This window comes from Botrytis sinoallii (assembly GCF_014898435.1).
Source record: "Botrytis sinoallii strain Bc 23 chromosome Unknown BSIN_001, whole genome shotgun sequence".
Classification (NCBI taxonomy): Eukaryota; Fungi; Ascomycota; class Leotiomycetes; order Helotiales; family Sclerotiniaceae; genus Botrytis; species Botrytis sinoallii.
The window spans coordinates 382,825-406,491 of record NW_024066028.1 but is presented as its reverse complement, the minus strand read 5'-3'; the positions used below and the strand labels follow the sequence as shown (position 1 = coordinate 406,491).

Here is a 23,667-nt window from a genome sequence, read left to right as displayed (position 1 = left end):
AGTATTAATTAATTATGTTTGATAGAGTAGTAAAAATGTAATAAGCACTAATAAATTGCGCTGGAGATAGAGGACCCGATAAGAAAACGTATCTCGGCCAATTGAAGGAGAAAGAAAAATAAAAAAAAACCAAGCCCCTTGGAAAAAAAGACTACCTAGTAGTTGAATCAATTGAGAAACTCATATAACAGGATTGTCTTGATTCATGTATCCGGATATTCCACGAATTTATCCCACGGTTCCTCTCCAGAAGCAGCATTACGATCCATCGAATTGAGTGCAGCTTGAAGACTTGTCTGCAAGACTAGATCATTGGGATCATGTGTCAATGGTTCATGAATGAGCTCCGTTTGCTGCTGGTTTGATTCGGTAGCGTGCTCTGGCGTTGGTTGACTAACAATAATATTACCACCTCCATTTGCAACGGCGATTTGCTTAGCGGAAGGCTCAGCATCAGATGCAGTCTCGTCCAGACCATTAATTCCACGGTTGGATGGAGAATTTGCCCCAATGGGTGCAGGTAAAATTGACTCAGCGGAAGGTGCAATGTTAGATGCATTGACACTCAAACCTATAACTGCATCAGCGATTCCTGTAGTAGGTTCACCGTCCTCTTGATCGTGTTGAATTTTGACTTGTGCGTAAGGAACTTTAACGCCATCTTCATCATGCTCTGGTCCGTCTTCATCTTCATCAAGCTCTGATCCGTCTTCATCTTCATCATCGGGGACGTATTCTTCATTGGGAATGGGAGCGAAGTTGTAGCGTCGTTTTGGAAGGGCAGCCAAAAACTCTTTAAACTTCTTCTCTACCCGTACCATGCTGCCTACCTTTCCTGCGTGTAAACTGATTGCAAATGGCTCAAGAAATACGCAAAATGCGGTCAGTTCCGGTTCGCGTTCCGCAACCCATTTATCGAATACGAACATATGCGTCTCGTTAAACCGCTTCTGGATCAAGTCTAACTGGCTGCTCAATTTCGGAGTTTCACAGACTATCAATGCCAAAATTGCACCTTCTGCCTTTGATGAACCTGCACATAAGATCCTGCCATAGTTCAACCAGCGACGACCTGTGTGGGCGTATCGTGTGACAATTTTGTCTGACAATGTGCCGGACTTGTCGCGATCTGAAACATTTTGATAGTAAGTTCCAGCCTCAAGCATACGTTTCGATTCAAGCTGGGAAGCCGACATTTTATCGAAGCGAATTGGATCGCACGCACGACACCATTTTTTCCAATTCTCATACTCCCCTCGCGCGAGAGCAGCTTTCGCTGTTGCTTGCATGAAATCCGAGAGGTATTTCTGATCAGACGACTTGGTCAACATGAGTCCGATCCTCTCATTCTCAGGAATCTCAAATCTCTCATTGACGGTGAGGAATGGTGACTTTCGAGCATTTTTGAGTAAATTCATGACCTTTGCCGCTAGTACGTGAATGTCAAGAGTGCGCGTAAAATCAAGCACCTTGTGAATGATTTCTTCTGAGATTGGGACCAGTTTGCCTGCTCTAGGTTTGGGTGACGTTGATTCGAGGCAATCTTTGATAAAATCATCGATAGTTTTACCGCTAGCTGCGGCGATAGTTTCTGGTTCGAGATACTGAAACTTATGTTTTGAGGTTGGGACGAATACTTCTTCATCAGAATCGACTGATTTCATCGCTTGTTCGAAAGCTTCCTTGTATGAGCGTTTACCCATCTTTTCTCGTTTCACAGGACCGGTATCTTTAGCTTGAGAAACGGCCATAGCAGTTGAAGCTACTAAAGCTTTTTGGCACCATCTGATCCGCTAGCTGTTCCCAGAACTGTGTAAAACTGCTTTCCCAACACAGCTTTGGCTCGTCCTTCTTCACTCATTTTTGCAAGTGATTCGGCCATAGTCTTGGCTGCAGCAACGAAATCTCTCGAGGCTTTTGCGTTAACAATTTCACTTTCCGTCTTAACTTTTGGCTTCGCACGGGGTTTCTTTGCTCCCTTTTTTCCCTCACCTGAGGCTGCAGGTTCAGGCTCAAGATTCGATTCGACATCCTCGACTCCTTTTCCAGATTGTTTTGGAGCTCTGGATTTGGTGACCTTGGTTTTGGCAACATTGGGCTTGATAACTTTGGACTTCTTACCCTTAGCTGTCGTAACATTTGCCTTTTTAGAACCAACTGGCACGGATTTGGCTGTCGTATTTCCACCTGGGACGTCGCTATCACTATCCGAGCAAGAAAACTCTGTTTCTTCGCCATCCACGTATACTATTTGAATCTTTCTGGACTTTCTGGCCTTTGCGGATTCCGCGACTGACTTCTTAGCTTTCCTCTGGTTGTTTGGATTGAAGAAATCTGCTGGCATTTCGGAACCACTTCCACCACCTTGTTGTGTGAATTGCGCTTCTCGCTCTGCTTCTCTCTTGGCTGCCATCATCTTCTTCTGTTCCTTCTTTGCTTGTGTTTCAAGAAACTTTTGACCGTCTTCACTTTCGAATATCTCTTGTGTATGCTTTGGCATTTTTGGGGAAGCAGGAGGCTTAGTTTTAGGCTTTGGGCGTGTGTCTGGCTGAACGTGCCCTTTTAATTCGCTATTTGGAGGCATGTTTGAGGTTCCTAATAGTTTAGAATCAGTTTGCAGTCCATGTATCTGTTGATTTTGATTGGAAAATCCTCACCCTTTCCATCAAAATAATGCGAATATATCTGCTTTTCACAAGAAAGAGTGTATAACGATAGATTGAGCGTCGCCGGATGCGAAACTCAATAGATTAAAGATATATTATGAGTATTGACTGAGTTGCAAGAGAAAGAGGAAAGGCTGTCGAAATATATTGAGGTTGTAGAGTTTTGAAGTTGAAACATGAGGTATCAATATGTGTATATTCACTACAAGTATAAAGTGGGGCTAAGGCAGTCGACGACATTATATATATTTACATATTTTTCATATAAGTATATGGAAAGACATCTATGGGGTACTTGTTATATTCATAGGAGGAATTTCCCATAGAAATTGGGGAATTTCCATGAGAAATTCCCTACATTCGCTAAACTTACTCCACACTTTACTCCACACTTTACTATCACATCTGAACTTTCTCCCCTTACAACATCAACAACTGATTTCAGTACAACGATCCAACCCTTTCGTCTCAGCCAAAGGTCTGGATACCACCTGGAGGCCTGTTGGGCTCCCGCTGAATGAAAATCTGCATCAATATAATATAATCTATATAATTAATATTACATGCATTCTACTAGCCTGTTTCTTAATTGTAAACATATTCTATATTAAAATAAATATATATAACATGGTTTATCAGTGCGTGGCCCATATCAGTGGATAGCCCACTTTCACCTCAATTTATACTTTCAAATTCATATTTCTTAATAATCTTTAAATCAATTAATTAAAGCTATTATAAATCTAATAATCTAGGATCTATTACATTATTTTTATAGGTTCTTATATTATGATCTGTTTTTCTATACTTGCTATAGTATCAACTAAAGGATACCTCTGTATTGGAATTTCCTTCATTTTGATATCTATCACGTCGAATTTGGATATCAATCTTTTGTTGAGATAATATATCTGCAGCTTTCTGTTCAGTAAGTACTCCTCCTTGATATAATTGGGTTTTTTTTGTGTATCGATATTTACTTAATATCTCATTTGCTTTTCGAAGTGTATGAATCTTTACATTCAAAAGTATATTCTCATGTGCTAATCTCTTTGTACTTTTAACTAAAGCTAGTATAGTTTTAAATAAAGATATAGAAGAGTTCGATTAATGATAAGTTATTCGAGATTTAATTAATATTGATTGAAAGAACGCTTCTATAGGATTGTAAGGTATTTGAGAGGTTCAAGATTCTGAATTGAAAGAAGGAGAAGTAGGTGTATGGATTCGAATATCTAACTTAGAAAGTACTACTTCAGGATCGAATGGGATTAATCCTGCTCCTCGAAACCCTGATTTCATATTCTGATTTGTAATTGATTGTTGATATGCAGCTTTGAAAGCTATAAAGAATTCAACCTTTGAGATATGATTGATATATGTCCTTATAAACCCCTCAATTTGTGTACCATACTCTCGTTTTAAAGTACTAAAGCATCCAATATCAAGAGGCTGGATTAAATGATTTGAATACAATGGTAAACATATATATTTAATATTATTCTCCTTATAATAATTCTGGAATGATATTGATTCATGGTTTTCATACCCATCCAGCACTAGCATTCTGTATTTGCCCTTAATTCGATTTCTTATATGTTTATCGAAGTGTTTCAATCATTCTAATCCTGTCTCATTATTCGTCCACCCATTGCTTGTAGGTTTAATAGCCCAATCTGCAGGAAGATCGGTTTCTGTATACCAATTGGAAAGATGCACCTGTCCTTGAACTACCAGAAATGGAGGTATAGTATCCCCCTCACTATTGTTGTATATGATTGCTGTAGCCCATTCTCGATTGCCTGGCTGTATAGCTTTACTTCTGCCGTATCTCTTAGTATTAGTAACAACTATACCAGTACTTATTATTCCCATTATAAAGCCTATTTTATTGAAATTCTATAAATCACAATCGAGAATACCATATTTCGTTTACATATTCGATATAAATCGGAACTAGTTTTCAATAAGTATAGGATCTTTGCAGAAAGCTCTTTAAAAATCATAAACATATTTAAAACGTATCTTTAGCTTTATATAATATTTGATAAATCGATAAGCCCAGAGCTTTCCAATTCTTTTTGTACCTCAAGATTCAAAAATATAATTCGCCATATCTTCCATTCCCTTTTGTTTAGGTACAAAATCTCTCGAATTCATATCAATTATATATTGAATAATGATTTTCTTTTCTAGTTCCAAGAGATTTTGAGATTTAGATTGAATTTCTGTATAAGGAGGTATACCATCAATTCTATGTTGTAGTGTTGATCGTGGGATATTGTATAGTATTGTAGCCTTTCGAGTACTTAGCTTTTTATCTTTCTGAATAACTGCAATAGCGAGTAATATACGGGCTTCTTTATTATTCGAATTCATCGTGGATTGTTGATAAAACGCGTATTGAAATGAGGGAGTCGAATTGAGGTGAAAGTGGGCCACCCACTGATATGGGCCACGCATTGATAAATCACGTTATAGATATATATATAAATATTATATATAAAGAGAGATATATAAATAAATACTAGTATTGGTATTAGGAATTGAAATTGCTTAGATAATATAGAATGGGGAGATAAAGATATTAATAGAAGTAGAATCTAAATAAGATATAAATGAATAATCGGATATCTCTCTTTCTTTTTCAAAGTCTTCAGAGGAATCTCTTCTTTATAAAAAAACAAATGCTTTTTGAAATAGAAAGGAATCTATACAGTTTTATTATATAATAACTTTTAAATAAATGTTTAATAAAAAAATTTCAAAAATATATATAATTAGCTATCTTCTATAGAAATGCTTTTATTTCTATCTCCTTCTTAATTGTTTTTTATTCTTTTAGAATCTTTAAAATTATTAAATAATAGAATAATAGAATAATATTATAATAAATGAATAATATCAGATATTTAATATATAATATTAATAACTTTTCTATTATATCTTAAAATTTGCTTGAGGTTTTGAGAAGCTTTTAATAAATAAAAGATAATTAAATCTAATAGCATAAAATAAATATTACTTATTTACTATTTATTATTTTATACACTAATTAATTTAAAATTATTAGATTATATTCAATTTGATATTTGAATTTAATAATAAATAGACAAGCTTGAAATAAAAATATATAATTGTATTTCGATTCTAGAAATTTTTATTCAAACTTTTTTATTTTTATTATATATAATAAATTAGATATCTCTATCTATTTATATAATATCCAAATCGTCAATCGGTTCAAAATATAGATTGATTAAGTACTTCTAGTTTTTCGTATTTTATATTTCTTAATCATCTACAGTACAAAAATCACTGAACTACCTTGACTGAAAGTATCGATATTATTGAGTTCTCGTTATAAACTTTTTGACTATTTTAGAGATTGTCCGTTCAATAGATCTTGTACAACAGCGATTTATGTGATTTCCAGCCAAGAAATATAGCAATATATGAGCAACCATAACCGTACCCATAATGCACATATTTTCCCTTCACCCAGTCAAGCCGAACTGTCAGATATATACGCATCCGCATACCCTCCACGAGTACCCATGTTGGCCTGCTTCGAGGGCCTCGATGATGTACTACCTCTCACGACATCTACATCTTTATTCTTTCTCTTCCGTGATACAGGACTTTGATCGCTATGATCACTAACTGTGGAATTTCTGACAACAACAAACCATCTCCATTCTCATCCCCATCTCCATCCCCAACCTCCTGCTTCTTCATTCTGTCAACATGCACATTTTCGTCGGAACATGGGATCTCGTCGAGCATACGCTTCTGGTATTCGATGAATTTACTGCCCCAAGTGGTGTCTTCTATATCCTTAAACTTCTGCTCCTCCGCGGGCCGTAAGTTGCGTCTGTGTTTTAATAAGAAGTTCTTCATTTCCATTCCTGCACGAGTTGATGCACTAGATTTCGTTTTGGAGTTATTGGATGGATCTCGGAAGCCAAAATGACTGCTTGATTTAAAGCCATATCCAATGTAGTTGCTCGCTCCAATCGTAGGATAACAGCCTCTCGTTGCTCATCTCGAAGGGCAAACTTTTGTGGGAGTTGCATTTGGAGGCTTGTTGTTTTTGCTTCTGTTACTACCTCCTGACTATAATCAGAAAGAGGCTGTTAGTAGCTGTCATGATCGAGGACCTCGATAGCAATACAAATTACGGGATTGATCATACCCTCTGTCTCTATCTCTGATTTCCATCATCAAATCTAATAACACATCCATCCTAGCTTCAAGGATCCGATGGAACACAGTTCCGGTCCCTTCCGGGGCTGTTGGCCATAGTCCCAAGACGGACCTCAAGTCTGTGCCTGGAGGTGGAAGTTTGCGGGGTTGTCTGTCGCTCATAATGGACGACAAATAAACAGAACTGTTCCGGAACAGTTCTTGTAATGTAACAAGGATCTGCAATGTACGAACGTTTGGAAAACATAGATAGTGTCACGTTGGGAAAGAAGTTGAGGTTGGAAATAAAGTGGTTGTTGTCTGCGCTAACGTACCTTCCATTTGGGAACATGTCACGCGCCCCTCCTACCAGATCAATTGTCGCTGTCGCCATTAACTTCACTCACACCCACACCCACACTCACATTCATCCATTCCACAATTCTCTATAAGCATAGGCATCGAATTTCCAATATGTCTTCAGACGTTCTGGCTAAGATCAACACAGCGAGGCCAATAGTACAGGCTACATCAAAATTTGTTCAGTTATTAGAAGCATCTGGTGATAATCCAACTAACCCTGACCTATTGAATTTCATTTTGAATTTCGAGGAAGAATTTGACAAAGCAGCCAATTATCGATGGACACAGCCAAAAACACAACAGAGACAGGACCGGCATCTGAGGAGTATCGCAGATGGATCTTACCAATGATGAAATGTAAGGAGTCTACAATGAAGCTTGGTGAAGATGCTGAGAATGGGCAATATGACAAGCTGTTGTTTCCATCTGGAGATAACAATCCAGTCTGCGAACTGATAATGAAATAAGCAAATCATCGAGATGACACGATTCTAAACTATTCGATGGACGGGCTAACATTTCCATTCCAGATACCTATTAATCGCAGCTGATTACTTGGCATCAAAGACGAATAAAGACCATCCGAGTATGCTCACATTGATTGAACGGAGAGAGTCTTTGATATTCTGGGCAAACCGCAAATGTCACAAACCACCCCCGAGGAACATAATGATATCTCGAACAGACCCAGTAATGTTGTTTGCGCGCAAGAAGTACGACATGAATGATCCACCATCCGTCAAGATTTACTTTGGACGTAGTGAACTTGTGCAACTCCTCGATTTCGATATGAATATAACTACAGCGATCGAAGTCGCTGAGCAACACCACTTAGCTTGGACTATTTCATGGGTATGCGGCATTAGACCATCATCAATTGGAACGCATCCAAACTCACTCAATGCTTATATGAAATGGGTGAGTCATCGCCTTGATCGAGGGCCTCGATTGTAACACTAACTCGAATCTTAGGAAGATTTTGAAATCACGAGACTGTACGATAAAAATGATCAACCAATTATCGGAGGATTCGTAATGCTTGCCACCATTGCATACTTAAGAAGGGACCCAAGCCTAACATCATACAATCAGAGGTTCATACAGCAAAGTTCGCAATTTACACCCCTAATCTTCCGCAGAATGTTACACTATCTCCGACATATAGGATGTTGACGATTGCTACTGCGGAGAGGTTACCTGTATCACTATACTACGCCTCAAGAATTGCTTTTCGGGAAGCATCATACTATCACTATCAAGCCTGGCGCCCTTGAACTTCCTATTTTCATCCAATCTGTCCCAGGTGGTCGTGGTCTTAATCCCAGTGCACCCCTTCTAGCGCTGCATCATTCTCAGAATACATGTCCAGAGTTGCACACAAGGCTGGATTTCCCGAAGGTTGTACAATGTATGCATGGCGGAAGGAGGCTGGTACAAACATTGCGGATCATGTTAATATAGATGTGGCCCGGAAGTTTATGACACATGCCCCGGTTCTTCAACATTTCAAGATCATTATGAATCGAATGTGTTTCAGTTAGACGTATTTGCATTGGCAGCAGGAGAGAAGCCCCGCGAATCTCGACATTATGAGAAGTTGAATCACCTGCATTGCGTCGCGTGGATATAGTAGCGACTGCGATGCTCCGAAAGCGAGTTGTTGATGAATGGGTCGAGAATCAACCTACAATTAAAGAACTACGACGCCATCCACTAGACTACCACACACCGGATGGAGTTACACTCAAGAATGAATTGAGACGTCTTCGGCTCCTAGGATCAAGAGCCCTAGATGCAGCCGCTCGAGATGAATTCAAGATCAATCGGACGGTGGAAGAGATTGCAGCTCGACGTTCCGAGTTGAGGAAGGCATCAAATCTAATGAATATCATATCTATAAGGGCGCAGCGGATGAAGGCCACGCATGCGAATGTACTCATGGACGCAGATGGAGATCTTGATGATCAAGAAGATGAAAACGAAGACAACATTATTGACAGGAATCAATTCCTGATATTGAGGACGACACCATAGCTGATCATAACTCAGGGATCGTGCAAGTCCAGAGAGTAGGAGAAGATGTTGATTATGATGCCTCTTTGCCAATACATTATCTAGTCCTGGGTTTCATGGAGCATCTACTTGAGCCACGTACGCCACCAGGACAACCGAGAAAATGTCCTCTTTGTCAAGTTGACGAATACGTCTCTGTTGAACACAAGGTAAGCATCGAGGCCCTCGATTATTGCATATTTGTTAACTTCATATAGGCTAAGCTTTGGGCCAATCTAGCTTTAATGACAAGACATCTTGATGGAACATTTCATAACGGATATAACACTTGGCTTCGCAAGTATCAGGAAGAAAATCTGACTAAGAGTGGCTTTCCTTGTCCGTATGGGTGCGGGAAATCATATAAGGATTTGAGAGGCTTAATCAAACATATCACAACTCCAATTAAGAATGATTCACCTGAAGACAAGCAGCATCATGAGCTTGTGAAGGAAGATGGATGGTTTCGAGATGACTGGAAGGAAGATGGAATGGATTCTGTAAAACGAGAAAGCAAGAGATCCTATGCAAGGGATAATTGGAGATGTAAGCGCGCGATAGACTCTGGCCTTACTACTCCACACCCACCCGCCAAATATTTGAGAACAGGAGAGTACATTACTATTGAGCAACCAGCACCTGGAATGTTACACAACCAATTAGTTGAATATGGCCGAAGAGACGGTTACTTGAGCGACTTGAACATAGAGTTGTCACAAATGATGCCTCAACCGACTGTCTCTTTGCAAGCGCAACTACAATATATGCAGAGTCACAGTCCTTTGCGACAACAGTTACCACTTAGCAAAGAGTTAGAAGTATTGAAAGATCGGTATCAAGGAGTCGTTGCTAATAGTGTGCCAATCGAGACGCTTGATTGTAAGAGGTTGGGCGCTGGAAAATTATAATTGGCTCTATGAAGAATTTGGAAGCTATTAGTATATATAATATTTCTAGAACACAGCGAGATGAGATATTTCTAACAACTGCTTTACATATATAGCAAATAGTTTTATTCCTACTGTTGTGAATCACAAAGTGCGAAAGGAACAATATATTAAATTCCAAACATATGCTAGGCATAGTGATTTGAGGGCTTCCACCCTCCGTGTAATTTCTTAAAAGCACTCTTCCACAGCTCCTGTCTTCCGTTAATTCTGTGCTAGCATGCATGGTATTATGACTTGCCTACTCTTCAGTCATACGGTGTTAGACGTCGGATACCATCTAAGGTGATAGACTCATCGTAATGTTCCAGACCACAGTTGACTCCAAGATCTCTCTCGGGCACTGGTCAGAACCACTAGCCATGCATCGATCTTCTCTTCTATGAACATACCTATCTTTATTTGTCTACGTTGAATTCTTGCCCACTGGTGATTGACCACTGATTAAAGGGCTCTAAAGCGATCTCAAGCAGTAAATTCGTCAGGCCTACTCAAATCTTAGCTCGTCAATTCTCTAATATCCCATGGAGGATTTCTTACAGCGATTGGACCAATGACTCCTAGATGCGACTTGCATTCTGGTGGAATTGACTTCGTGCAAACCTGAACGCAAATGACTTTCATGCCGTCTTTGTACGGATCCATGTCTTCCTCAACCATGTAGGAATGGCCAGTATAGATTCTCAGTTCACGAATAGATGGGTTTGATCGCTTCCGAGAACGCAAGATCCAAGAATGGTACGCCGAAGATGTTGGATCATCCCAGGCCCACTCATATTTTGAGATATGGCTTTGCCAGTAGGATATTCAGAAGGTCGATACATAGATTAGAAGATGAAGAGATTCTTACCTAAAAGCAATATCTCGAGATCCCTTACCACCCAACACAAGATCATATACCGAAGCGGAATGCCTCCTGATAAATTCATTTCTGTTGAGTGTATGGTATGGTCTTAGCCCACACTAGAATCCAATTATCTAGTCCGATTCTCCTCACAATCCTCCCACCCGACTTAAGGTTGATTGATATCCCAATGCCGAAGACGATATCATACTACACATATCACACATATTCAGAAGATGGGAATATCAGAATAACACCACTTGTTATGTTATACAGTTGAAGTTTTGAGGATTCACGAAAGTAACAGTACACTAAATTACTAACACAACTATACAATGAAAACGCGGACTTTTGGATAGTGAATTAAGTATATAAAAAACGTAAAAACCTCAAATAAACTAAAGGCTTTTCGATATCTTTATCTTAACAGAAAATTGAAAAATTGATTGTCTGATTTTAGATCGAATATCGAAGTAAATCTCTATTTTTGTTGTCTCGGAGGTTTCGTCCTGCTGGCGCGAGGTAAGGTCCCAAGTTTCGCTTAGGCGCAAATCCCCTTGTCAAGTCAGTACTGTACTGTAATGATAATCTTCGATATTTTCAACAAAGAACTTAGATAATAATATATGACAATCAATGTTCCGGTGTCTCATATCTCTCATATCTTTCACGTCCGTGGATATCAACCATCATAACCCTCGAATCTTTGAGAATTACGTACAAAATATTTTGATACACCTTGGATTTGATCACGGCGAGCCAAGATAGGAAAGTCTAACCAATTTCTCCGCATTCGGCTATCTTAAGCCGCTACTAAGAGCTCGGAACCCCAGTTTACAACCCACTCACCCGAGTACTACAAGTAGCTGCGCTTGTTCTTGATGTGACGATTCACGATACTTTGAAGGAATACGACTGAGTTCTCTTCAAATATTATTTCAAACAAACTTTGTGAGCAAAAATGCGTCGAACTTTAACCAAAGGTATTTCAACTGCCACGGTTCGACATACCTCCTCTGCAGTACGACCTAGAGTAGCATTCAATATGCCATCCTCCTCTGAGACCTCCAAAATTGCTACTCGCAGACTCCATGCCACAGCTCAACATCTCAAACCTGCTGCAGCATTAGCATTCAATGCCGACAATTATCCTACAACTCACGAGAAAATTCAAGATGTGCAGGATACTCCTTACTTTGTCGACAATAAATTCCTCAAATCCGAATCTACACAATTCATCGATTTACACGACCCAGCAACAAACAATCTCGTAACAAGAGTACCACAAAGTACAGATGCTGAGCTCAAAGCTGCAGTTGACAGTGCGGTGAAAGCATTCCCAGGGTGGAAAAATACCAGCATAATGGCAAGACAACAAATTATGTTCAAATTCACACAGCTAGTACGGGAAAATTGGGATAGATTGGCTGCCAGTATCACATTGGAGCAGGGTAAAACTTTTGCTGGTATGTCCCCAATGGTACACCTGTGAATTTCACGACTGACGTGCGGGCAGACGCAAAGGGAGACGTTCTTCGTGGATTGCAAGTCGCCGAGACCGCATGTGCCATTCCCCAACAAATGATGGGTGAGGTCATAGAGGTAGCAAAAGATATGGAGACCAGAAGTTACAGGGAGCCATTAGGAGTTGTAGCTGCCATTTGCCCATTCAGTAAGTTTAGAGCAATTTGAAGGTTTAGAACCTACTAACGTCCAATAGACTTTCCTGCAATGATTCCATTATGGTCTATTCCAATTGCGTGTGCAACTGGAAATTGTCTTATTGTTAAACCTTCCGAACGAGATCCTGGTGCGGCAATGATTCTTGCTGAACTCGCCCAAAAGGCTGGATTCCCCGATGGAGTACTCAATATTGTCCATGGTGCATCGAAAACAGTTGACTTTATTATCGATGAACCAGCCATCAAAGCCATTAGTTTTGTTGGAAGCAACCGTGCTGGAGAATATATTTTTACCCGAGGTTCTGCTAATGGCAAGCGCGTGCAAGCAAACTTGGGTGCCAAGAACCACTGTGCGGTTTTACCCGACGCAAACAAGCAACATGCCCTTAATTCAATTGTCGGAGCAGCTTTTGGAGCAGCTGGCCAAAGATGTATGGCTTTGAGTACCTTAGTCATGGTTGGAGAAACTAAGGAATGGTTATCTGAACTAGCCGAAAGTGCCAAATCATTAAATGTGAATGGTGGATTTGAAAAGGGGGCGGATCTTGGTCCAGTCATCTCTCCACAAAGCAAGCAAAGAATCGAAGATTTGATTGCAAGCGCAGAAGAGGAAGGTGCAACAATCTTGTTGGATGGTAGAGGTTATAAGCCTGAAAAATATCCCAACGGAAACTGGGTTGGCCCTACCATCATCACCAACGTCAAACCTCATATGAAGTGCTACATGGAAGAAATTTTCGGCCCGGTATTAGTATGCTTGAATGTGGACACTCTTAACGAAGCCATCGATCTCATCAACGCCAATGAGTACGGCAATGGTGCAGCTATCTTCACACGATCTGGAGCCACAGCAACAGCGTTCCAAAAGAACATCGAGGCAGGACAGCAGGGAATCAATGTACCAATCCCTGTCCCTCTTCCATTCTTCTCCTTCACTGGAAACAAGAAGAGTGTTGCTGGAGGTGGTGCAAATACATTTTATGGCAAGCCAGGACTACAATTCTACACGCAGCAAAAGACAGTGACCAGTTTGTGGAGGAGCGAGGATGCAATTTCTAAGTCTGCTGATGTTTCAATGCCTACACACAGCTAGATGTTTATGATTATGAAAATTTAATGATTCCCAACCACCTATCTGATTGACATGCGACATGTGTGATGGTGTAAATGTGAGGTTTGCCAATGTATCAATCGTCCATGTGAATTGCAACATCTCTATCAATAAGAATGGTTGCGTTAATTTCAGTATATACCAAGTAATATGAGAATGAAAATAAATATCACCGTTGGTCATATTTGTATCAATATCTGCAATCTTGCTAGCAAGACTCTCTCGGAGAGGCTGAGACGCTCACATTGATAAGATTGTCAATGTCTATATCACTGCCTGTATCTATCCTAATAACTGTCTATACTATTAATTTCAAAATGTATATTTCACTTGATTGTCTACAATATTATTTTACCTCATGTAATCTACAAAAGTATTCATTTGAAGCATGCAACTGTCAGATTCACGGTATATTGTTTTTGGCAATGCCTGGTTCCAAAGTTGGGCCTCGAAATAACAGACATTCCAAGCAGGGTCAATTATTCATCAAGTGATGACCGACTCACTGATTTGGAACGATCATACTCAACGCGGAGTACCTTCTATCAATTCCACTCCATTATCTACACACAAATCCTCACTCGGGACAACAAGTCACCCGTTTGTATCATATGTGGCCGACAAAGAAGCGGGGTCCGGGTACCAAACACTTTCCGAGATGTTACTCAACAGAGGCTCGAAAAAGGCTTGTATTTTGGTGGAGATCTATTTCGTTTCCGCCAACGTGGTAGGAAAGCCAAATTCCTGCTGTCAGACCAGATTCAAGCTTTTAGTATTGTACAGAGTAGTAATCACTGGCTCGAGACTGGCTATCAATTGGCTACTCCGTATAAAATTTACGGGTCAATTCAAAATAGCGGTCCTTTCACACATCCTCAATGCAAGATCTACAAAATCCTTGTCGGAATACTATCTGAATAAGGTATGCAATAAGTTGAGGTATCATGGACTTAAACTTCGTGTTGAGTTCTTTGAAATCAATTACAATTACAATTACTATTTTTCTTTGTCATTTTGAGTTGGCACTTGAGAAAATACATATATAGAAATGGTTTCATCTTTCTCCTTCCGAATTATCATTACAGCCATACAGCCATTCAAGCTTCTTTTCACAAGTGACAAGGGATAAACTTGTTTGTGCCCGGATCTAAGTTACATGAGATTACCACGACATTTGAAACTTGCGACGAAGCAGATGTACTAGGTACTTTTAGATCTCATTAACCTCTATTACCTGTACAGGAAATCCTTCCGTGGCAAATTATCATACTCGTCCATTCATTTTGAAGCTACTTTCCTACTTCCATTGAAACCTCTGCTTGCGAAGGAAATTGACCTGCGGAAGCGGCACATTTATAGATCCGACCCCGCTATATAAGTACTTGGTACTCTGCCAACATATCTCTCCCCTTAAAGATAGTTATATATTTTCGCCTCTATGTCTTCAATTCCCTTTAAGAGACTGCTGGTCTTGCCTACGACCCTTTCTTACGCACTTGTTACTTACAAACCAGACACATTATTATCCACCCAGCCGAGTTACTTGGGAACATTTGTACAACTATACTTGTTACAGTTCATAGGCTTTGCGATATGGAGAGTGATCTTGTATCCTTACTATTTTTCACCCCTGAGACATTTACCCTCTCCAAAAGGAGGTAGTTGGTGGAATGGCCAATGGAAGAGGATCTCTGGAGAGCCGACTGGTCAGCCTATGCTTGACTGGTGAGATCTGATACTCTATATATCTCTATATGTAGCTAACTGAGCAATAGGATACAAGAAGTTCCAAATGATGGCATCATCAGATATTTAGGGATGTTAAACTCGGAGCGAGTCATGGTCACAAATGCCAAAGCACTCAGTGAAGTTCTTACCATCAAAAATTACGATTTCGTTAAACCTTCTACCCTTCGTATCGGAATTGGACGTCTCCTTGGAATTGGTGTTCTTTTGGCAGAGGGAGATGAACACAAAATACAGAGAAAAAATCTCATGCCCGCGTTTGCATTTCGACATGTTAAGAATTTATATTCCGTTTTCTGGGATAAATCTTGCGAAGGGTTGAAAGCCATGACCAAAGAAGTCAAGGCGAAAGAATGTGGCGATATTCCCAATGATGTAGCCGAAGAAAAAGATGGAAATGACGGAAGTGTCACTCAGACAGAGAAGGGCGTGGTGATAATGGAATCTATGCAATGGGCAAGTAGAATAACGCTCGACATCATCGGAGCAGCTGGCCTGGGCAAGGATTTCGGAGCCATTCAGGACCCCGACACACTACTAAATAGAACATATAGGACTGTGTTTAAACCAACACGCTCTGCACAAATTCTTGGATTTCTCCAGCTTTTCTTACCAGGATGGTTCGTAAAAAGAATACCTATTAAGAGAAATGGGGAAATCGAGGAAGCTGCAGAAACCATCAGGTCTGTTTGTAGAGATCTCATCCATGAGAAGAAGTCGAAGCTGGAAAAGAAGGAGTTGACTGATGTGGATATCCTGAGTGTAGCATTGGAGAGTGGAGGCTTTCCCGATGAGAATCTCATCGATCAACTCATGACTTTCCTAGCAGCTGGCCACGAGACGACCGCAAGTTCAATGGCTTGGGCCATCTATCTACTCTGCGCCTACCCAGAAGTACAATCTCGTCTTCGAGAAGAAGTCCGTGCAAAACTTCCCAGTCCAGACTCAGACGCCAGTGTCACAAGTCAAGATATCGATTACATGCCATATTTAAACGCTGTCTGTAACGAAATTCTCCGCTACTTTCCACCCGTTCCTCTAACCCTCCGTGAAGCCGCCGTCGATACGACGATCTCTGGTCAACGCATACCGAAGGGGACACGTGTGATGTTAATTCCATGGGCCATCAACAAGGACGAAAAGATGTGGGGATCCTCTGCTCGAAAGTTCGACCCTGATCGATGGATGGCTGACAATGGCGAGTCGCATAACACGGGCGGAGGGAGCTCAAGTAATTATGCGTTCCTTACGTTCTTGCATGGACCAAGAAGTTGCATTGGTCAACAGTTTGCGAAGGCGGAATTTGCAATTTTGTTGGCGACGTGGATTGGAAGGTTTGAGTTTGAGTTGAAAGATAAGAAGATGATGGATGAGAAGAATTTAGATATTAAAGGAGGAGTGACGGCGAAGCCGTCGAAGGGTTTATATGTTAAGGTTAAGATTGTTGAGGGATGGTAGAGGAGCGAGTTGGAATTATCGGTTACGATGGGTAGAAATAGATAGAGTTGTTAAGCAACAGATGATGATTATATATACTTTATTATGGCGTTGTCAAGGGTTTGTAGGTTACTTTCCGTAAGCTTTCTCGATCTCTCGGCGTCTCGGTATTAGCAACTTGTTGGATGGAATGTCAGTTCAATGTTTCCTTTACTTCTAGATGTTTTGCTCTGGTGTAGAGTTTTGAATTGAATCATTGTCATGTATTGCAATCTTTTAGGATGTTCAAACTATTAGAACCTCACAATTCAAAGAATCAAAGGTGTGAATAATTCCGCAATTGAAGGCTGCCCAAGAATTTATCTAGTACTAACAATCTTTATAACTTTATCTGTGGTTGATTTATTATAGATATTAAGGGGATGTTCAATTTTGGCCTCTTTTTCTTTTATATAGACCGGGTAAGCAAAAATATTTGAACCTCAGTGAGCAAGGAACTCTGTATACCTACTAGGTAGTTGCTGTCATCTTTCAGGGACATTCATTTTGCACTGTGCCTTGAGAGATTTGGTAGCAAAAATTTACACTGGAAGGGTTGACTTTATGATGAGGAGAGATTGTTTCATATTTTGTTTCAACCAGTTGCGAAATCATATTGTTCATAACTCTTACTTCTTAACACGGTGCTAATACATCCTACAGTGTATCATATACTCGTAATTGGCACTCATATCACATATTTGATGAGTCTTCCTTGAACTGCTGATACTCGGGGTCAGTATGCTTCGGGTCCACAGGTAAAAGTGTAGAATAGAAGCTGTGACGTGACTTCAGTTGATTGTTCGAAATCATTAACAGCACAAAGAAGAAAGGGGGATCTCAATTGAGAAATGTACAAAGATTGGGCCAGTACTTTCCCCCTGAAGCGTGGACCAATATAATGTGATGTAGCTGTTGCAGTTGCAGTTGAAGTTTGGATTGAAGAAGCATTGGGACATTGGGACAACACATCCCGCTGCTGCTGCTTTAGAGAAGAGACCAAGTCCCATGTGGAAACGGCAGGGTCCGAAGTTCGGAAAATATGGCAAGGCACGTTCCATTGGTAGCGGTTAATCATAGAAGCCGCGGTCGACGAAAAAGATTTGCTGAATAGCGCAATTTATTACCAAGGTAGTACGGAAGTTAATTGCAGATTGCAGATTGTAGATTCATAGTACGAGTATCAAGGACCTATTTATTACTCTTTGGAACATTCACCAGAGATCTGAATGTTCAAGTTAAAGTCTAGTGGCATTCCAAATTCAATTTGGAAATACCACCCCAATATAGAAATTCCCATTCAGGTTCGAGCAGAACAAATCAGATCATTCACCCATCTGTCCAGTACCTGCCGTGCTCCTTCTCACCAATTAAAGCAACATCTGCCCCTGCGCTTTCCTGGTTATAAAGGCGTGACCGCCGCGCACGCCAAACTGGCGAACAAACACAACCCCACCATACCGCTAAGAGTGGTGCAAATATCTCGTCACCTCTCAACGAATTCATCCTCCGACAACACAACACCATTAAATACAACAATGGCTTCCAAATACACTGTCAGAAAGATCGGAGCTCCAAACACTTTGGAGCACCGTATCTATATCGAAAAGGATGGAGTCCCAGTTTCTCCATTCCACGATATCCCCCTTTATGCCAATGAGCAACAAACCATCTTGAACATGGTTGTTGAGATCCCAAGATGGACAAACGGCAAGATGGAGATCAGCAAAGAAGAGGTTTTTCTCACTTATCACTGTGTTTTGTACACTGTCAGCTAACATGCCATTCATTAGATGCTTAACCCAATCGAATGTCCCTCCTACCATCAAATTCAATTCTCATGCTAATAGTTTCCACAGAAGCAAGATGTCAAGAAGGGCAAGCTTCGTTTCGTCCGCAACTGCTTCCCACACAAGGGTTATCTCTGGAACTACGGTGCCTTCCCTCAAGTAAGACTTCGAATCTATATTATACATGTTATCTGCGACACGAGCTGATCGGATATTAGACTTGGGAGGACCCTAACGTTGTCCACCCAGAAACCAAGGCCAAGGGTGACAACGATCCATTGGACGTTTGCGAGATCGGTGAATTGGTCGGATACCCTGGTCAAGTTAAGCAAGTCAAGGTTCTCGGTGTTATGGCCTTGCTCGATGAGGAGGAGACCGACTGGAAGGTCATTGTCATCGATGTCAACGACCCATTGGCTCCTAAGCTCAATGATGTTGAGGATGTTGAGAGACACCTTCCAGGTCTCTTGAGGGCTACAAATGAATGGTTCAGAATCTACAAAATCCCAGATGGAAAGCCAGAGAACCAATTCGCTTTCACTGGAGAGTGCAAGAACAAGAAGTAAGGGTTATCACACGACTATCAATTGGATATGCAAGCTAAATGTATCTTAGGTACGCCACCGATATCGTCCGTGAGTGTGCTGAGGCTTGGGAGAAGCTCATCACTGGCAAGACCACCCCAGGTGATGTTTCAACGTAAGTTTTTTTGTCATTTCGCTGTTTCGGACTGTTAACTAACAAACTTATAGCACCAACGTCACTGTCAAGCACTCAACCAGCCGTGTTGAAGCCAACCAACTTCCTCCTATCCCATCTAACGAGAACCTTGCCCCAGCTCCTATCGACCCAAGCATTGACAAGTGGTTCTTCATCTCTGGTGCTGCCGCTTAAATTCAGATGTCTTGAATCACGGCTTTACATTTGCAGGCGTTATCGCCAGAATACTATAAAAGTTAAACGGCCCTACACATATGCCATCACTATTGGCTGTAGATACAATACGAAGGTTTCCAAGCGCAGTTCTTGCACATCCATAATACTTCTGGCATTCAATGCGTGCAATTGTGAAATAATATCAACTCTCTGGCTCCTCATATACCTTGTTCGCCAAAAGATTTGCTGGGTTTCCTCGAAAATGCACTGGGACTTTTAGACCCGCATACAAGCCAACGCAGTTGGAGAACGTATCATTACGTTGATAAACGAACATTGTTTGTCTTCGCATTGATTTTTGATGTAATTTTGATACCCAAAACTGGAGACCCGTAGGACCGTTGAGCGTTTATAGTCGCCCAGTATTGCTCCCTGCTAAGCCGTAATATCTTCAACCTTTCTGACTTGTAGACTATTCCTTCTAATCCTTGGATAGGCCTTAGCCATCCATCTCATGAAATATCGACATGGATTGAGAGACGTATAAAGTCCTAGAACACGTATATTATCTTCACATATAGACACTCCGTGCTTGTTGAAAGTATGACATTGTTAATCATACGACCTTGAAAACGCCTCCCACATGCAATAAATATACATTCTAGCATTATATCATCAGTTTCCGGTCAATTCCTCCTGCCTTGCCAAAATTCGTGAATGCCTATCCACTTCATCAGATACACCTCTAATACCGAGCTTCTCTGCATCCAACTTCATCTCTTTTCCATCCTCTGTAAATTAGGGTTAGAATCTGCGAATGCGAACAAAATTTGAATCCGAAAAAACGTACTAAACTTAAGGCGCACAAGACTCCGCTCTTTAGATGCTCTGGGTAGTATCTTTGTATCGATCTTCATGGTCTGTCGTGCATTTGGTGGGAGAACTGAGAGAAATAACCGTGCGGTTTTGGCTTTGGGAGAGAAGGGATTGAAGACTGTTGAGACTTCAGTGATGAATCTTGTGATCATGTTTGCTACCGAAGCCTAGAATATAATTAGTATTTAACGAACAAACGTATCATTGTGAACTTACATGAGACTTTCAATGTTCTATGAAGTTTCTGGGGGGTGCAGTTGTGGTCTGGATGTTCAATATGCTAGGCGCAAAATAAAATTCTCGGTAAATTCCGAGCCTCACAAACAGCCAGCTCTCATGACATGACGATGCAGAATTTACAAGTCAAAGCATCTGCCAAGTTCAAACAAATCAGTATGTCTTTCGAGACGCTTTCCGAACGCCTTGCGGCTCTACAGGAATCAAATAGACAAGCCAGAGAATTGATTGAACGTCTAGCAACCATTAAGTTCGAACCTGGCTCTATAGCACTGGACAGCGATGACGATAATGTATTGCTGGAGCTTTCTGCGGAGATCGCACAGGTGTTAAAAGAACAAGATGAGGATTTTGAGCGACTGCAAGAAGATGTTCTGTCCATGCCTACAGGAGGGCCGAACAGTGAGTTGGGAAGACAGAGAAAAATGCTTGATGAAGCAGTGGAGAAGAACATCAAAGAAGTCGAATCGTAAGACATTTATTTTGTTCACTCTTATATATAGCATGCTCCAGACTGATCGCTGAACTCTGTAGATGCTATTCAGCATTCCGCAAGGCCGAGGTGACAGCCAGAAAGACGCTCAACGCTGCGCAAGTTTGGGAGCGACAACATCTCTTTCAGCCAAGCTTAAATCTCTCTTCCGGTAGGTCAACCCCTAATTCGATGGAAAGACCTATCGCGCGACCAAAGTCGGAACTTTCAAAGGAAGATAAGACAGTAAATGCTGCCAGCGACGTTACTCTTGCGCTTCGACGAACTCACGAAATGATGGCGGGCGAGTTAGAAAAATCACAGTTCGCAAACGATACATTAAAACAGTCAACGGAGGCGTTAGCCCAGCTGAATGAAACATATTCTACATTGGATTCTCTACTATCGAGTTCGCGAAATTTGCTTGGGACTTTGCTGAGGAGTCAAAAGAGTGATACGTGGTATCTTGAAACGGCATTCTACGTACTTACATGTACAATTGCATGGCTTGTCTTTAGGAGGTTGTTTTACGGACCACTTTGGTGGTTGGTTTATGCACCACTGAAGTTAATCTTCTACTCTCTATTTAGTATATTTGGAATAATGGGTTCCAAGGGCGGCTCGGCTGTTGAAAGCAGTATGTCCATATCCAGTGAGCCTGCAACTTATTCAGTTATCCCAACTAGGAGTGAGAGCGCTATTCCCAATAGCAAGAACACTCCAGCAATCAGCGTTGAAAACGGCGATCAACGACCGGTAGCAAGAGCGGCATCAACAATGGTTGAGGAGGTCGAACATATTATTGATGAAAGCCAGCGTTACCAGGCGCCTATCAAGGAAGAGATTATCGGAGACTCGGTTGAACACGAATCCCTCCATGATACAGAAGCCGAGCTGGAAGAGAACGTAGTGCGAACTGAGGAATTAAATTCAGGAAACCCAAAGAAGAGGATGTGGGAAGAGCCAGAAGAGGCTGCGAAGGAGGCACAGCGAAGGAAGGACGAACTATAGATTGCCGAACGACTTGAATGAGTCAGTCTTCGATACAATTCCATAATAACCGACATAGCTGGGTATGATGGCGTTCAGGAGTCGAGACTGAGCCAGATCTGAGACTTCGACATTCTGGTATTCGTTCAATGACTTTAACGAACATTTTTCAAATGATTTTGGTATCTCAAATCGAATCAATACATAAACATCTTCACGGATTAGCGACACCCTATTATTAAACTACAATCCAAAGTTTTAAACCCCTTCCTGATAAACTGCACAGTGACATACAATATTTCAAAAATTCCGATCCCACCAAAACTCCCATCTTTCATAGAAAACAACCTGATGTCAACTAACAGGCCAAGGAATACGCCGGTGAATATGAGTCAAGAAACCTAACGGACATAACATTACTTTTGGCAGTTGGTGGATACAATCATCAAGTTTCGAACGCGAAGTTTCAAAGATTTCTGTTTCAAGCACGTTGATTGGTTGCGGGATGTCGCCTTGTGATTCTTCAACAACCACTCATATCCTTTGTTGATACTTCTCCTGAGCATTTCCTCACAACAAGGCAGAAATGAACAGGTGCAAGAATTGCTTTGTTTCGGAGCGGGGATCGATTTAGAAGTTCTATGGTTAGGTAGCTTTGGAATTTTGGGGCTAGCTGCTGGGTTATTTTGTTCGACGGGTGCGAGATGGACGAGACGGGACGGGATGAGTTGGGGTACATAGGAAGTTTTGCGATTTTTTGCAGTTTTTGCCGAGAAAGGGGAAGGGTTCTTCTAGTGCCATTTTTTTTCTTTCGCGTTTGTAAGTTTGGAGAGCGCATTCTCGCGCAAGTGTGTGGAAGGATCGTGTTATTGGATCGGATTATTGGGTTTCTACTGAGAAGTCTCACCAGATGCTTTCTTCAACAGGGGAGGACTGGGCTGGTCTACTCGATGGGTTGTGCAGAGCTGGAGTCTTTGAAACTCTCCTGTCGTTCTTAATTTTACCTTCGGAGATGAATGGGTTATTCATAGGATGTCTTTGATTATCTGGATTGTTCTATGGTTTCTTTGTGTGGATGGACAAAGATTCGTCTATTTAAATAGTTGGGACTCTGGCTTTTTGTAAGAGTGAATAAAGATTTTTGTATTCAGATATAGAACAATACACTTTCCTTAAGTTTCTTCAAGTCATCAATTCATTGTGCTGGAACACTCGCCGAATCAATTCCTTTATTGTTAACAAAGCGAGCTTCGAATCACATTGTTTATTCTATTTTCGTACAGTCATTTTTCTGCAGTATTTATTGACTCGAGATTCCCCCGAATTCAAGTCATCCATAAACAGCTCGATCATC

General features: G+C 40.9%; 10 protein-coding genes across 10 annotated transcripts; 6 read left to right on the top strand and 4 right to left on the bottom strand.

The window, feature by feature from the left end:
* Window positions 1–203: 203 nt before the first annotated feature.
* EAF02_000111 (uncharacterized protein) lies at window positions 204–1,703 on the bottom strand (the record flags this gene model as incomplete). The annotated part of the gene is made up of 1 exon (XM_038896159.1): window positions 204–1,703. One exon carries the CDS (start codon window positions 1,701–1,703, stop codon window positions 204–206), a length of 1,500 nt encoding a protein of 499 aa, XP_038763018.1.
* A 62-nt stretch (window positions 1,704–1,765) lies between these two features.
* On the bottom strand, window positions 1,766–2,584 carry EAF02_000110 (uncharacterized protein; the record flags this gene model as incomplete). Its single annotated transcript, XM_038896158.1, has 1 exon — window positions 1,766–2,584. One exon carries the CDS (start codon window positions 2,582–2,584, stop codon window positions 1,766–1,768), a length of 819 nt encoding a protein of 272 aa, XP_038763017.1.
* Window positions 2,585–6,041: 3,457 nt separating this feature from the next.
* On the bottom strand, window positions 6,042–7,034 carry EAF02_000109 (uncharacterized protein; the record flags this gene model as incomplete). The annotated part of the gene is made up of 2 exons (XM_038896157.1): window positions 6,042–6,782; window positions 6,862–7,034. 2 exons carry the CDS (start codon window positions 7,032–7,034, stop codon window positions 6,563–6,565), a joined length of 393 nt encoding a protein of 130 aa, XP_038763016.1. The 3' UTR covers window positions 6,042–6,562.
* Window positions 7,035–7,548: 514 nt separating this feature from the next.
* On the top strand, window positions 7,549–8,387 carry EAF02_000108 (uncharacterized protein; the record flags this gene model as incomplete). Its single annotated transcript, XM_038896156.1, has 3 exons — window positions 7,549–7,571; window positions 7,745–8,132; window positions 8,187–8,387. 3 exons carry the CDS (start codon window positions 7,549–7,551, stop codon window positions 8,385–8,387), a joined length of 612 nt encoding a protein of 203 aa, XP_038763015.1.
* Window positions 8,388–8,855: 468 nt separating this feature from the next.
* On the top strand, window positions 8,856–10,174 carry EAF02_000107 (uncharacterized protein; the record flags this gene model as incomplete). The annotated part of the gene is made up of 3 exons (XM_038896155.1): window positions 8,856–9,146; window positions 9,215–9,436; window positions 9,485–10,174. The coding sequence occupies 3 exons, from the start codon at window positions 8,856–8,858 to the stop codon at window positions 10,172–10,174; spliced, it is 1,203 nt and encodes a 400-aa protein (XP_038763014.1).
* A 1,749-nt stretch (window positions 10,175–11,923) lies between these two features.
* On the top strand, window positions 11,924–13,869 carry EAF02_000106 (uncharacterized protein). The gene is made up of 3 exons (XM_038896154.1): window positions 11,924–12,523; window positions 12,574–12,729; window positions 12,778–13,869. Exons 1-3 carry the CDS (start codon window positions 12,019–12,021, stop codon window positions 13,830–13,832), a joined length of 1,716 nt encoding a protein of 571 aa, XP_038763013.1. The 5' UTR covers window positions 11,924–12,018; the 3' UTR covers window positions 13,833–13,869.
* Window positions 13,870–14,902: 1,033 nt separating this feature from the next.
* EAF02_000105 (uncharacterized protein) lies at window positions 14,903–17,361 on the top strand. The gene is made up of 2 exons (XM_038896153.1): window positions 14,903–15,575; window positions 15,626–17,361. Exons 1-2 carry the CDS (start codon window positions 15,289–15,291, stop codon window positions 17,052–17,054), a joined length of 1,716 nt encoding a protein of 571 aa, XP_038763012.1. The 5' UTR covers window positions 14,903–15,288; the 3' UTR covers window positions 17,055–17,361.
* Window positions 17,362–18,610: 1,249 nt separating this feature from the next.
* EAF02_000104 (uncharacterized protein) lies at window positions 18,611–19,976 on the top strand (the record flags this gene model as incomplete). The annotated part of the gene is made up of 5 exons (XM_038896152.1): window positions 18,611–18,808; window positions 18,932–19,021; window positions 19,081–19,424; window positions 19,478–19,561; window positions 19,615–19,976. The coding sequence occupies 5 exons, from the start codon at window positions 18,611–18,613 to the stop codon at window positions 19,754–19,756; spliced, it is 858 nt and encodes a 285-aa protein (XP_038763011.1). The 3' UTR covers window positions 19,757–19,976.
* A 71-nt stretch (window positions 19,977–20,047) lies between these two features.
* EAF02_000103 (uncharacterized protein) lies at window positions 20,048–20,861 on the bottom strand. The gene is made up of 3 exons (XM_038896151.1): window positions 20,831–20,861; window positions 20,589–20,781; window positions 20,048–20,529 (listed from the first exon to the last, which is right to left on the bottom strand). The coding sequence occupies exons 2-3, from the start codon at window positions 20,764–20,766 to the stop codon at window positions 20,414–20,416; spliced, it is 294 nt and encodes a 97-aa protein (XP_038763010.1). The 5' UTR covers window positions 20,767–20,781; window positions 20,831–20,861; the 3' UTR covers window positions 20,048–20,413.
* A 148-nt stretch (window positions 20,862–21,009) lies between these two features.
* Window positions 21,010–22,334, top strand: EAF02_000102 (uncharacterized protein; the record flags this gene model as incomplete). The annotated part of the gene is made up of 2 exons (XM_038896150.1): window positions 21,010–21,320; window positions 21,386–22,334. 2 exons carry the CDS (start codon window positions 21,010–21,012, stop codon window positions 22,332–22,334), a joined length of 1,260 nt encoding a protein of 419 aa, XP_038763009.1.
* Window positions 22,335–23,667: the final 1,333 nt, after the last annotated feature.

What these genes read in the sequence shown, in the direction of transcription:
- EAF02_000103 (XM_038896151.1), bottom strand. Translation starts at nt 20,766, where the DNA reads ATGATCACAAGATTCATCACTGAAGTCTCAACAGTCTTCAATCCCTTC. An exon ending in TCTTGTGCGCCTTAAGTTTA is followed by an intron (nt 20,530 to 20,588) that starts GTACGTTTTTTC and finishes CCTAATTTACAG; the next exon opens with AGGATGGAAAAGAGATGAAG.
- EAF02_000105 (XM_038896153.1), top strand. Translation starts at nt 15,289, where the DNA reads ATGTCTTCAATTCCCTTTAAGAGACTGCTGGTCTTGCCTACGACCCTT. An exon ending in GGTCAGCCTATGCTTGACTG is followed by an intron (nt 15,576 to 15,625) that starts GTGAGATCTGAT and finishes ACTGAGCAATAG; the next exon opens with GATACAAGAAGTTCCAAATG.
- EAF02_000106 (XM_038896154.1), top strand. Translation starts at nt 12,019, where the DNA reads ATGCGTCGAACTTTAACCAAAGGTATTTCAACTGCCACGGTTCGACAT. An exon ending in GCAGGGTAAAACTTTTGCTG is followed by an intron (nt 12,524 to 12,573) that starts GTATGTCCCCAA and finishes ACGTGCGGGCAG; the next exon opens with ACGCAAAGGGAGACGTTCTT. An exon ending in AGCTGCCATTTGCCCATTCA is followed by an intron (nt 12,730 to 12,777) that starts GTAAGTTTAGAG and finishes AACGTCCAATAG; the next exon opens with ACTTTCCTGCAATGATTCCA.